This window comes from Amborella trichopoda, chromosome 1, assembly GCF_054954075.1.
Source record: "Amborella trichopoda isolate Santa Cruz 75 chromosome 1, AtrichopodaSantaCruz75HAP2 v2.0, whole genome shotgun sequence".
Taxonomy (NCBI): domain Eukaryota; kingdom Viridiplantae; phylum Streptophyta; class Magnoliopsida; order Amborellales; family Amborellaceae; genus Amborella; species Amborella trichopoda.
Window position 1 is genome coordinate 22903420 of NC_142336.1, and position 13648 is coordinate 22917067.

The 13648-nt window shown below is 36.1% G+C and overlaps 1 protein-coding gene across 1 annotated transcript; it reads left to right on the forward strand.

The window, feature by feature from the left end:
• The first annotated feature begins 3906 nt into the window (after positions 1-3906).
• On the forward strand, positions 3907-13142 carry LOC18432725 (Protein kinase superfamily protein). The gene is made up of 5 exons (XM_020666323.2): positions 3907-4317; positions 7569-8869; positions 9940-10120; positions 11777-12230; positions 12594-13142. Exons 1-5 carry the CDS (start codon positions 4052-4054, stop codon positions 12945-12947), a joined length of 2556 nt encoding a protein of 851 aa, XP_020521982.1. The 5' UTR covers positions 3907-4051; the 3' UTR covers positions 12948-13142.
• Positions 13143-13648: the final 506 nt, after the last annotated feature.

The window sequence follows — 13648 nt, forward strand, 5'->3', positions numbered from 1 at the left end:
CCCAATAAAGATAATCGATTGGTGTGGGAACTCACAGCTTCAGGGGATTTTTCAGTTAAGTCTGTTTATTGACTGTTGCATGAGGATAATCACAGAGCGACTGATCATAGTTTAGCAAGAACATGGAATTTACAGGTGCCACTGAAGGTTCAATTATTTTTGTGGGTAGCTCTTCAAAAAATGTTGCCTACTGTGGATAACCTTCGTAAGAGAGGTTTCATAATTGTCAATATTTGTAGGCTATGTGGGATTGGTATAAAAAGTTGTTGAATCTAAATATCCTAATCCCACAAAGCCCAGGGTTGAGCGTCTCTCAATGGATGAATTTGGTTTGTCGAAAATTGGCACCGTATTATGGAAAGCTTTCTGGATGAGCACTATTTGGAATATTTGGAAAGAGATAGAAATAAACAAACATTTGAAAGGACAAACAGTGAGATTGAAGTTTTAAAGTCCAACGCCTTAGCAACAGTAGCTTAATGGTTTTTAACAAACAAGGATTGTTAGTTTATCCCAAAATCTCATATTTTTGAGAACCCATCTGATCTTGCTAAACTTAATAGTGACAGACACTCGTAATTCTATTTGGATGCCTCCAACAGGTTATGGTGGTACCATTAGAGATTATATGGGTAATTACAAATTCACCTACTCTGGACCATGTGGACTTACAACAGTCAATGAACCTGAGGCAAGAGCTCTTTTAGAGGGATTAAAGATAATAAAGAACCTCAAAGGCCAAAAGACGATTGAAGGTGATTCAAGCAATGTCATTGTTCGGGCAAAGAATAAATGAAGCCACATTGGAGATTATGTAGCATTTACGATAAAATTTTTTCATTTTAAGTAGTGGTTCTTTTGAGTTATCTCATTGTTTTAGGGAGGCTAATATGAGAGCTGATGCTTTAGCAAATGGTGGTGTCAACCAACATTCATTGGTGGTTACATCATTTTCTTTTTAAACCTCCTTGTAATCGTTCATGGGTGAATGAAATTCATAGTAATTGATTTCAAAAGAATATATATATATATATATATATATATATATATATATATATATATATATATTTATTGGCTTGTAAGTATATGATTCAAACCCAAAATATAGGTTTGATAGGACGATCTCAACGCGCCATGCTATGCACGAGATTGGAGTTTGTAAATCGCTTCATGCGTTTAAGAAATTTTTTATGCTGTTTATGACTTTTGGCCAGTGGCATTGAAAATTGATATATACTGTCTCTCTCGACCACCATTCCTGAACACCCAACCGTTTGTCAAGCCTTCATTGATTGAGGCCTCTGATGGATAGATATATAGACGCAAGGCTCCAACCCCTTTATTTATCCATCACAAACACACACCAGAATAATAAAAGCATTTATCCATCAGTTGCCATATTGGGGAGAGGACGGCGAGAGGACGCCATAACTTTCTTTTATGTTGGTGAGGTTTGTTAATGTAGTTTCAATATTCGAAAATTTTGTGATACCTTAAAATATATATATTTTTTAATTATAAAATTTAAAATTTAAAAAATAGTAGATGGAGGAGATGTACGAAAATTTGAAAATCTTGAAAATTGACAGTTCAAAAATGTGTTACAAGATGCACTATTTTCAAAACTTGAAATCGATTTTTTTCTCATGTCCATGTATCTTGATGTCGAGATGATCAATTTGACGATATTTGGACATCAAAACAACCTCTTCGAGTGAAATTTTTTAGGTGGTCACTAATTTGATTGTTTAGAGCCTCGATTCTATATAAACTTTTTCCTTCTTTTATTATGCTATCCTCTTTGTGTTTACACTCTTGGGTAGAAGACCTACTTTGAGGGATATTTTGAATTACGAAATTTTAGAAGCAACTAAAGAATCAATAAATGATCATTTTCAAAAGAGAATTTAAATTTTTAAATTTTCTAACACTTAGATTTTGCCTTCAAAAAATTGAACAGTCTCTGTTCTATCTTGTGATATTATTCTTTTAAAATGCAAACAGCGTTTTATTTTAGTTTTTATTTTTATTTTTGTTTCTTTTGAGGTTAGTCTACGGCTTGTAAAGGTTACATCTGCAAAATTTGAGATTCTAAAATTACTTCTAGATTTACAGGTAAATGGACAGTATGCCCCTAGGTGAGCATGAAATTTTTACTTATATAAATTGTTTTTTATTTTGTTCTAATTACGTTAGCCCTTTGGACCTGAAATCGGGGAGTTAGGAGCGTGCCCATCTATGACGCTCCAAGTTCAAATCAGTGTGGAAACCATTACCCCGGCCGAGTACTTGGCCCATGCCCGATCCGAGTACTCCGACCGAGTCCGTATAACTCGGACCAGGTAGTATATAGCAACAAAAAAATGGTTAACAAATTATAAGAATGCAAAAAACTTAAAAATAAAATAAAATATGTATGTTGAAAGTAAGATAAGCAAAATATATCAAAATAAGTTCAAAAAAATAGTAAAACAACACGTTTTAAAAAATCAACTTGTGACAAGGGATATTTTTAAAAGGGTCTAGTTTGTATAGAGCCAAGGCTCTAAACAATCAAAGTAAAACACACATTCAACTAGTGTCAAGAAATATAGTGTCAATACTGAAAATCTTTGTGATAGCCTTAACATATATTTTTATTTCTAATTATAAAATTTAAAGGTTGAAAAATAGTGTAGATCGAGCAGATCTATAAAAACTTGAAAACCTTGATAATTAAGGGTTAAAAAATGCGTTACAAGATGCAATATTTCGAAAGCTTGAAATCCATTTTTTTCTCATGTCCATACATCTTGATATCGAGATAATCAATTTGAGAATATTTGGACATCAAAACAACTTCTTTTAGTGAAATTTTTTATGTGGGTTCTATATAAACTTTTTCTTTTTTAAAATAATCCAAAAAAGATAAAAAAAATAATGTAAAACTAAATATTTATTGCCATAACACTTTCCAATCTTGGCCAAAATGATAAAAAGTATAAAACAACATATCCCAAATTCATTCTTTATTCTTAAGACTGTTTATATTATTTTTTAAATTTTGCTTGAGATCCCTGAGTTGGACACCCAACTCAGAACTACTTGGGCTCAGCAAGGGCCAGAGCCTGAGTAACTCGGCCGACTTTGCGAGCACTGGATCAAATGAATTATGCAGCAGTCCATTACATAGAAAGCATAAGGTAAATGGTATGGATATGCTAAACATTTATAACATTTGGTTGAGGAGAGTTTCTGACTCAAGTGTATGGGTGTACCTTCTCTAATATCCATCTTAAAGAGGGATCTTTGACCCCAATTTTTAGAAAAAGGAGATCTTAAAAACAAAAATGAAAAGAAAAAGATTTTAAATTACAAAAGTATTAAAAAAAAATTGCCATCTATCATTCATCTTAAATATGTAGTCCATGGTCACGCATCTTCTCAGGGGACCTCTTCCTACTTATTTTGCCATCTTAAGGAGGAGAGATGATTTTACACGTGCCCTTCTGCGGGGGACCACCGACCATTTGGCCTCTATTTTCTTCGCTACGGGATTAGCTCAACCACCATGGGACACGAGTGACTCGCACTCCTCCCATTCACATTGCCTGTAACTATAATATGAAAAAGTGTTTTGTGCGTCAGCGGGTTCACTAGCCCGCACAATCACAAACGTCCATCTTTAAGATGAACATTCACTAAATATCCAATGGATAGGAAATTTTTTTAATAAAACTATTTTTAAATTAAGATGAACATCAACAATTAAAGATTCCTATTCATGATCATCATAGTGTAGATCATGGATCACTATAAATTTGGATCGAAATCGATACAAACAATGGGTGATTAAGGGAGCCCGCATGAAAATAGTATGCGTCATAAAAACCGGGTCCCTATAAGATACTTTTTTTTCTTTGCATAAAGAATAAACGATTGATCTTTTTTTGGCCTCTACGGCACTATAGAAAATAATCAGCCTACACTCAAACTCTTTTCCCCTTTGGGAGATATAAAAACATAAAACAGGGACGCCCTTTTTGGATCCTGTGCATGTGTTGTTTTTTTTATGGGAATGGGGAACGTGTGTTTCCTTGTGCTGCGTTATTATTATGCGATTTTGATTGTAGTTTGGCATGGGAGCATAAGCTTGGTTGGAGGTGGAATCGCTCTTGGTACGAAGATGAGTGTGGGAGATAACCGTGTTTGGATATCGGATAATGGTACATTCGCTTTTGGTTTCCATCCCACTAGCTCATCACCCCAACAGTTTGAGCTCGCCATATGGTTTGCAAGGCTTCCTGGTGAACGCACACTTGTATGGACCGCTAACAGGTAAGAGACAACACCTACCTCTCTCTTTTTTTATATCTATATATATACAATGGATGGAAATTCAAATTCACATGAGCATGTGGTTTGGGGCTTGTACTATGCATGTTAGCGTCTATGGTGCTTAAAATTTTGGCGTGGTCTGTCGGAAGCGGCACCCTACGGTTTAGAGTGGGTTGGAACTGGCTCCCTAGGGTTTCGAGTCAAACTGGCCAAGTCGGTAACTTGGCTAAGCTAACTTAGCCAATTAACAAAAAATTGGAAAAATATAAATGAAAATAAAAAATTTTAAAATGTTCAAACAAAATTTAAGAACTTCAAAGTTCAAACCATTCTACAAACAAATTTTTTTTAAGGGAAAAAAAAAAATCCTATTAAATTATTTACAGGGGTATTGAGCCGAGCCCAAATTGGGGAGAAATTGGATCGGGTACATGTGGGTTACAGTTTGACTGGAAGGGTTCTAAATCAAACTGCAAATTTCTTAACAACTAACGTGGTTAGGAACTGACATTTAGATATGATATATCTCAAGTTCGATTCTTACCGCTGAACCATCCAAATGCTCTCTGGCTATCCGGTGTCAACACCGGACCGCAGAGGGTTTCGTTGGGATTCCCAAAATCTTTTTGGGCTGCCGCGCACCATTCAAATCTTTATGGAGAGAAAGTCCAACTCTTGACCTTTGTGATGCAAACTCATGTATTATTGCTGCTGGCCCAGCCAAAGGCTTAATTTGAGAGAGAGTGAGAGAGATGGTGGGCAGTTCAGAAGAGGAGATGGGTGAAAGACTAAAATGGAGATATGGGCTGCAGCTCAGCAGATGTCTTCTCATTGATGGACGGTGATAACCTTATCATCATGGTTCATGAGGACCTCTTAGATCGTATGTATTATTTGGGGAAATTTACAAACAAATCCATTAGAGATAAAATATTTAAACTTCTGCCCAATTGGAATCATTCCAATTCAAGACCACTATTTTTCCAATGGGTATTTTGAAATTAAAGCAAAACATATCTCTCATAGGTATATGCATAAATTTCTCTACTAGTTATGCTATTGGGGCTTTTGTTTTTTCACTTCATGTCTTTTATTTATTTTGTTCTATTTTTAAGTTATATAAGGTCAAGGGATCACGCTTTTTTTTATATTTGATAAAAGCCGATGCAAACATCATAATATCTTCTTCTTTAAAAATTGAAGCAATTGAAATTATGTGTGGTCCCATCACCTTGGACATAATTTGCATGGCCCACTTCTAAATCAAACCTACCTACCCGAGGAAGAAAATTTTGGTAGAAACCCAAATCTCCATCCCTCTCACACATGTCGGCTATAAACTTGTGTGAACTCACAACTATGTGTTGTTTAAAATTGTTTCATGTGGGTTAGACCGCTTTCTACATATGCGGTTCATAAAGTGTAAAGCATCCATCTTAAAGATGGACGCAAGTAGGTGTTCCATCTAAAAATAATGGAAACTAACGGTCGAAATGTTTTCTTACTAAAATGACTTTTCTAATTTTTAAAATTTATTTATATTTTTCATATTCATGATCTCCATATTAGAGATTATATGTCTTTAAAATTAAATCTTAAAATCCATCTCAAAAATAGATTTATTAAGTGACTTGCATTTTTATATATGCGAGCTTGGCCGCACAGAAACCGGGTCCTTTAAATATTAACACGATACTTCCATTTCCTTTCAAATTGATGAGCATATATAAGGTTCTCTATAAAAATTTGTATGGTTTTTATACAAAGGGTGACGTTTACATAAGTCACCATCCTTGTAATATAAAAATCTATGAAGATTTCTGGCGTTAAGAAACTTTCTGATAGCTTGAAAATCTATTTTTAGTTCTAATTATGAAATTTAAAATTTAAAAAATGATACAAATGGAGCAAATCATAGCATATGAAATGCAAGTTTAGAATAATAAAAGTAGAGACAAGAAAGGTTATGATTGATGGCCAGAAAATAATAAAAAAAGTGCACTTTCGATATCTTGGATCGATAATCCAAGAAAATTGAAAGATTGAAGAAGATCTCGCACATAGAAATAGAGCTGGGTGGGCAAAATGCAATCCATTTGAGATGGAGGGCGAAGTGGCATCTCATTATTTGATTTCTTCTTCTTAAAAGGCCTTTCTAACCTGATAGCTTTCTCTTCAGGTATTGTTTGAAGGGTAGAAATTGAATCCCATAGGGGGTCGAAATTTAGCTTTCAAGGTTCTACAATACCCTCTCAACGTCCGCTGATTTTTTTTTCCAATTGAGCCCTAAATTTTGATTCCTCCCAATACTAGTGGCACTTCTCCTCGCATTAGCTAATGTACGCAAAAGTTTCACATTTATGTTGGCCATATTACCCAGGAAAATTTCTTCAACCTTCAGGCCTTCCAGGAAAGAAGTTCATGAGTCCAAGTTCCTCTGAACTTCCTGAGTTATGAGGCCTCTCAGATTGCTCTAACTTATCTAAATTGGATAATTATGCATGCAGCCAAATCCCCTATTTGAAGAATCCATGGTTAGTTGGCAACCTCAGGTAATTCACTAAGCTTGATATCTAGGAATCTAGCTTTTCCAAGTGGAGGAAATAAGGAATTTTTAAGAGGGAGAGGGAGAGGGAGATGTAGATATGAAATATATTTCAAGAGATGTAGATATGAAATATATTTCAAGTCTTAAAATTAGTGTATCTAGACTATCTACTTTTAAAATTTTCAAGTATTTGTAGATCAGCTAGATTTGCATAATTTGTGAGTTATAAATTTCATAATTAAGGGTATAAATGAGAGTGACCAAAAAGAATTAAAATAATTTGCCTAGCCAAAAAATATATTAATTACAACCAACTGCTTTGAAACTACAGATTTTCTAGAATAAATAAAACATGAGTTGAGATCACATCATAAAACCAAAGTCACACTTAATCATTCTCCCTCGTGTATTTAAGGTAAGTTTTATTTGGGATAGGCTGGGCTGGCAGCCCCTTGGTCTGTGTACTTAGTAATTGAGGGTCCCAGTAAGAGAAATCCCCGGCTAAAATATGAATGTTATTTTAAAAGCATTGCACTCATCCTATCATTTTTGAGAAATAAAAATTTGGAGGAAAAAATATTGTGGATAGAGAAAAGAAAAATGTGCTATTCAAAATGAACATATTGAATGTGGCTCTGTCAGTGCATCACTTCAATCTTTTATACTGATAATCATAATAACAATTGTGATGGTGGGGGAGCAGAAAAATTCCAGTGAGTAGAGATGCAGTCGTAGAGTTGGACAACAGCGGCAACCTGCAACTGATGGACGGTGACACTGTCGTGTGGATGTCAGGAACTAAGGATGTCAGTGTGGAGTCAGGGGAAATGTCAGAATCGGGAAACTTGGTCCTGCGCACTCTTAACTTCTCGGTTGTATGGCAAAGCTTCTCAGCCCCCACCGACACCCTCTTACCAGGCCAGCAGCTCACTGAGTCCCTCTACCTCACCACACTCCCCACATCATCCCAAACCTACTATTCCCTTGAAATGTTGCAAGAACCCACCTCCCTCAACCTTGCTCTCACTTACTATGCCCCTCAAATGCCTACTAATTACTCTTATTGGTCAGGCCCACAAATCTCAAATGCCACTGGTTCTGTCGTCGCTCAGCTTGATTATTCTGGTAGTTTCAGCCTCAGTTATGGCCGCCTCTCCAGTGGCCTTGTCTACATCTACCAGAATGAGAATGATGAAGAAAGAAACAACAGTTCGAGAGTTTTCCGGAGAGTCACATTGGGGAACGATGGGAACCTCCGCCTCTACAGATGGGACACAACGAATGGATCCCAGTGGGTGGTGGACTGGGCCGCAGTTTCGAGCCCCTGCGAAGTGGCAGGCTCTTGTGGCAACGGCATATGCAGCCTCGATGGCCCCAAGAGCAATGCCAGTTGTGGCTGCACCCCTGGATATGCTGCAGTTGACCCTAGGGAGCCACACCGTGGTTGCATCGTCATCCATCAGGTGAGTTGCGGGCAGCTTATGAAGATGCATGCATTGCCACAAACAAACTACTTCGCTGGGGACTCAATCATCGCCAACTACAGCAATGTTTCAGGTGGGACAGCATGTGGGGAGGTATGCATGTCGGACTGTAATTGCATGGCATCAGTTTATGGTCTCTCAGAGGCAAAGCCATATTGTTGGACACTGAGAAACCTCTTTTTTGGGGGGTTTCAAGACCCAGGTGCAACTATGTTTGTGAAGATTGGATCAGAGGGAGGGTCAACAACCTCTGGGTCAGGTGGGTCATCTGAAGGTGGTGGTGGTGGCGGATCGTCTACTAGGATTGCAAGGGAAAGGGTGTTAGTACTCCCGATTGCATTGTGTACAGGAGTGTTGATTGGGTTACTGTGCTTGTTGCTGCTTCATAGTGTCCGGAGGAGGAGGTTATTGAGGGCGGCAATAGATTGCAGTGCGATTTTGATGCCTGGGGCTCCTGTGAATTTCTCCTTCCATGATCTCCAAATTGCCACCTCCAATTACTCGGAGATGCTCGGGATTGGTAAGATGAGATATTTGTTTTCTGAGAATATTTTGGTCATAACTAGGTTTATTTGGCTTTCAAAATTATTGGAATCCATGAGGAAATTTGGGAGAAGAAAGGTAAGTTTAAAAGTTTAAAATAGAATGATGTTTTCGAATATTATTTTCTCTTTTGTGTTTGGTAAATTTTCCTTTTAAACTTCAGTACTACAACTTGCAATCCTTGTCTGCTTTTTCTTTTTTTTTCTTTTTATTTTTCTAAACCTAGAAAGATGGTTTATAGCATGCACCCAAAGCCCACTATAATGTAATTTACCAAGGCTAAAGAGCTACTAAGAAGAATTGTTATATCTAAAACTTTGGCATCAACTTTAGAATCAGCACACAAGTGTTTTCAAAAACGAAAGAACAAGATTTCCTTTTTTTTAACAGGTAAGAGTACCAACGCGTTTTTTTTTCCTTTCTTTCATGTTTTACTTTTATCACCAGGCTGTGGAGGAAAATCCCCAAGATTTAAGGTTTTACCTGCGGGAGTGAAAGTCTTTTGGCATTGTAAAATGTCACAAAATATGAAACCAATGATGTGGTTTTTTCAAATGATATTATGTAATGAACATATTCCTTTAGGCTAAAGATCTACTTCAGACGATTTTCTCGATTTGTGATTATGGGATCCCCTTAGGTTCACTAGAAGAATATCAATAAAAAAAGTTATAGATTCGAGTTCATTGACATGATAGTTTGTTTTGGACGATCCCTTTCCAACCTCAAAACATTATCGTTTTAGGCACATATATAGTGCTTTTGAAAATTTTCTGTGTCTTGAGGCTGGATGTTAAGTTGGTTGAGGAGGCTCATCGCCAAATCTTGGGGGTTGTAAAATTACTTCGAGATCTAGTATTTTTTCCAAGTGTATAAATGTAGGGTATAATGTTTCGGCCTATATAACTTTGTTGATGCTTCAAAAAAGAAAAAAAACAGAAAAAAAAGAAAAAAAAGAAAAAAAAGAAAAAAACACACTGGCTTCAACAAATAGATGGATGAAATGTAAAACATAGCTCATTTTAGTACAATACCATGGACAAACAGGTGGGTTTGGAGCAGTTTACAAGGGAAGCCTAGGGGATGGCAGCTTGGTGGCAGTGAAGAAGCTTGAGAGGCATCTGCCACACGGGGAGAAGGAATTCAGGACAGAAGTCATCACAATCGGTGCCATGCATCATATGAACTTGGTTCGCCTACGAGGCTTTTGCTCAGAAGGACTCCACAGGTAATAAATTTTCTATTATTTTAAAAAAATAATTAAAATTGCTTAGATTATCTACCAATATTATTAAAGAGCTCAAAAATATTCCACTTGATGCTATAAGGTTCACTTTTCTAGTTCCATCCCAAAAACGCTACATCCCTAAAAAATTTGTTCAGAATTTCTAGATTACTCTTATTCAAGTTTGGAATCTTGAACAATTACATGTACTTTTGTAATATAAGTTGTTAGAACCAACAAAGAATTGGGAACACTGAAACGACCAATATACTCCTAGTTGTTAAAGGTTGCTACACAGAATTAGAGTCATTTCCATCATTTAGTAGTTACGCATTCCCAGCCTTGAACAGCTATTAGTTTTTTTTTTTATTTGGCTTGGGAGGCACTTAAATATGAATGGTTACCAAAATACATTTTGTTATTTAAGGTTACGAACCCTAGAACATGAGCAATTTGGAAATTTATTTACAAATTTTTAAAGGAAGTACTTTTATGAGATGAAATTTGAAAAGTAAATTATGTCATGGTAAATGAGTTCTTTTGTGCCCCTTACTGATTTTTAAGATAATTGAAGACTTTTAGTGACTTTTTATCCAATTTAATTTATTATTTAATTATCATATATATATATATATATATATATATATATATATATATATATGGGAAAAGATGTTGTGAGCCCAGATACGTACTACTACAGTAAACGCCCACGACACAAATTGAATATGGGTCGATCTGACGATCATGGATATCCGATAGTGTTTGAATTTTAATTTTTTTCTACAAATCCAAATCACTTGAAATTTTAGGCATGCTCTTAAAAAATAGGCGAATCTACAAAAAATATCAAAAAAAAAAATTACATGAAATAAATTGACCAAAATAGCCCCGAAAAGTTTTGAGGGGTATTTTGGTCAATTACTTTTTATGAATTATTATTTTTTTTATATTTTTATTAGGTGTGCCTTGACGAGAAGAACACATGTCTAAAATTTCAAGTGATTTGAATTTGTAAAAAAAACATTAAAATTCAAACATTATTGGACATATATGAGCGTCAGATCGGCCACAAAACGATCCAAATTCAATTTGGGTCATTCGCATATGGGCGTACAGCAGCGACACTCTCTCTCTGCCTCTCTCGCTCTCTCTCTCTCTCTCTATATATATATATATATATATATATATATATATATGGATTTGTCTAGAGTTAACAACTCAAAATACAAACGCTAAAAGAAGAGAACACATTCTATCATTCACTGTTTTAATAATCAACTCAAAACTATCAACAGTCGCATCAAATCTTAGTTACTATTGCCACCAATGCTTGGAAAGAATAAATAAAAGAAAAGAGTCAAAAAATGAAAATGAGCAGCCAAATGTGTTCCTGTAGAAAAGAAAAATTATGCTCCTTCATTTGTTGAATATTTCTATGTTTTCAATGCTAATTTATGGCTTAAGAATTCATTGACTACATATTCCTTATTAACCATATTTTTAGGTTAACTTCACACTATAATTTGTTGAGATTTCCTTTGAATTTATTTACAAATTTTTGTTAAGTGGGAGGGTTGCGAGCTTTAGATAATCAAGCCAAATTCCAAATCCCTTTCTTTTAACATTGTAGATCTAATTGTGTATTATTCTTGTGCACAGGCTTCTCGTATACGAATTCATGAAGAATGGATCCTTGGATAAATGGTTGTTTCCATCCTCTCAAAACAGAGACCGATTGCTAGATTGGAAGACCAGATTCAAAATTGCTGTAGAAACTGCACAAGGTATTGCTTACTTTCATGAGCAATGTCGAGATCGAATCATTCACTGCGACATAAAGCCTGAAAACATACTCTTGGATGAGAACTTTTGTGCCAAGGTCTCTGATTTTGGCCTAGCTAAATTAATGGGGAGAGAGCACTCCCATGTTGTGACCATGGTGAGAGGTACCAGGGGCTACCTAGCACCAGAATGGGTGACAAATAGGGCAATCACCGTGAAGGCAGATGTCTACAGCTATGGGATGTTGCTTCTTGAAATCATTGGTGGTCGGAGAAACCTTGACATGTCTCTTGGTGAAAATGGTTTCTTCTATCCAGGTTGGGCCTTCCAGGTATAATAAGTCACAAGCCCATGACTTATCTAACTTGACAGTATGATATTTAGTATTGCTATCGTCAACTGCTATTTACCCAAACAAAGCTCAATTTATTCTTAAGAGATTTTGTTTTGCTTTCTTGAGAACAATAGCCTAGAAAGCCATCCAACTTTTAGAAATATGATACTAAAAAGAACTATCAATTTATTGCTTACTCTTTCTTTGTTTCTTGTTTCCTTCGCTGTTAGACACCATGCTCGTATAAATGATAAATCAGAGCATGTCTTCTACAAAGAAAAGGAGATACTCTCTTTCTTAGGCTTTAGTAAAAATAGAGTGAATGATCGTGCTAAAGCAAAGACTTTGAACCATATGCAGGAAATGGTTAACAGATCAGGTGTGAAGGCTGTTGATAAGAGGCTCAAGGGGGTGGTGGATGAGGGTGAGGTGGTAAGGGCCTTGCATGTAGCATTTTGGTGCATACAAGACGATGTGAACATGCGGCCTCCCATGGGGATTGTGGTGAAGATATTGGAAGGCTCGATGGAGTCTGAAGAGCCTCCAATGCCTCAGTGTGTGGGAGAGATGGTGGAAGAAGGGCTGAACAATGTGTATAGAGCCATGAAGGGAGATTTTACTCCAGACTGCAGTTTTACAAACACCACCACAGCCACCAGTCTCTTAGACCAATCTGGAGCTACTTGTAGTTATTCAACTATGTCACCTAGGTAAATGAATCATAAATTGTTTAATTATGAACTAAAACAATTAATTGCATTCTCTTTTCTCTCCTCTCCGTCACAAGTTAGTTCGTTCTGCTAGAATGGGGATTATTGTAGTGGACAATGGATAGTCATTCATTCATTTATTTCCAAGACTCATCTTCTAGCTTGGACCAACTCCTCAATTGATCGGCCCGTTCTACCAGTTCTAATCTCTGATGCAAAGATCTCGAATGAGGAAAGCCAAAGATTTTGTGCTCATGCAAGAGCATAGCACCCATCGGGTAAAATACAATCTGGGAATCATTTTACAGCTTTGAATTTTTGAAATATAATCTCATCAACTTAAAGACTAACTTCAATAAAAAAAAAAATCCAAATTGCACTCTCTATGTGCTTGAAAAAAATGATGTCTTTAGATTGAACAACTCATCTTGGTTGGGTTGCGGGACATGGCTTAATCAAATCTAACATAAATTACCTAGACACATCCCCATATAAAAAGGTTTTAAACAATGTAACATAATTTCTATAAGCAAAGTTTCACATGTGGAGTTCATAACTCAGAAAAGGCTAAAATGCAATTCAGGTTTGGGTACACCCACATAAATCCCGAGCGAACCTCTTGGGATTGTTGTGGGGTCTTACTATGTGTAGGGTGCTCTTAGAGGTAGGATTAATAAAGCGATTCTTACAAATATTCTATGCAAG

Coding starts and splice junctions, on each gene's coding strand:
- LOC18432725 (XM_020666323.2), top strand. CDS start 4,052: ATGGGAATGGGGAACGTGTGTTTCCTTGTGCTGCGTTATTATTATGCG. Junction 8,870..9,939: donor CTCGGAGATGCTCGGGATTG/GTAAGATGAGAT, acceptor ATGGACAAACAG/GTGGGTTTGGAGCAGTTTAC. Junction 10,121..11,776: donor TGCTCAGAAGGACTCCACAG/GTAATAAATTTT, acceptor TCTTGTGCACAG/GCTTCTCGTATACGAATTCA.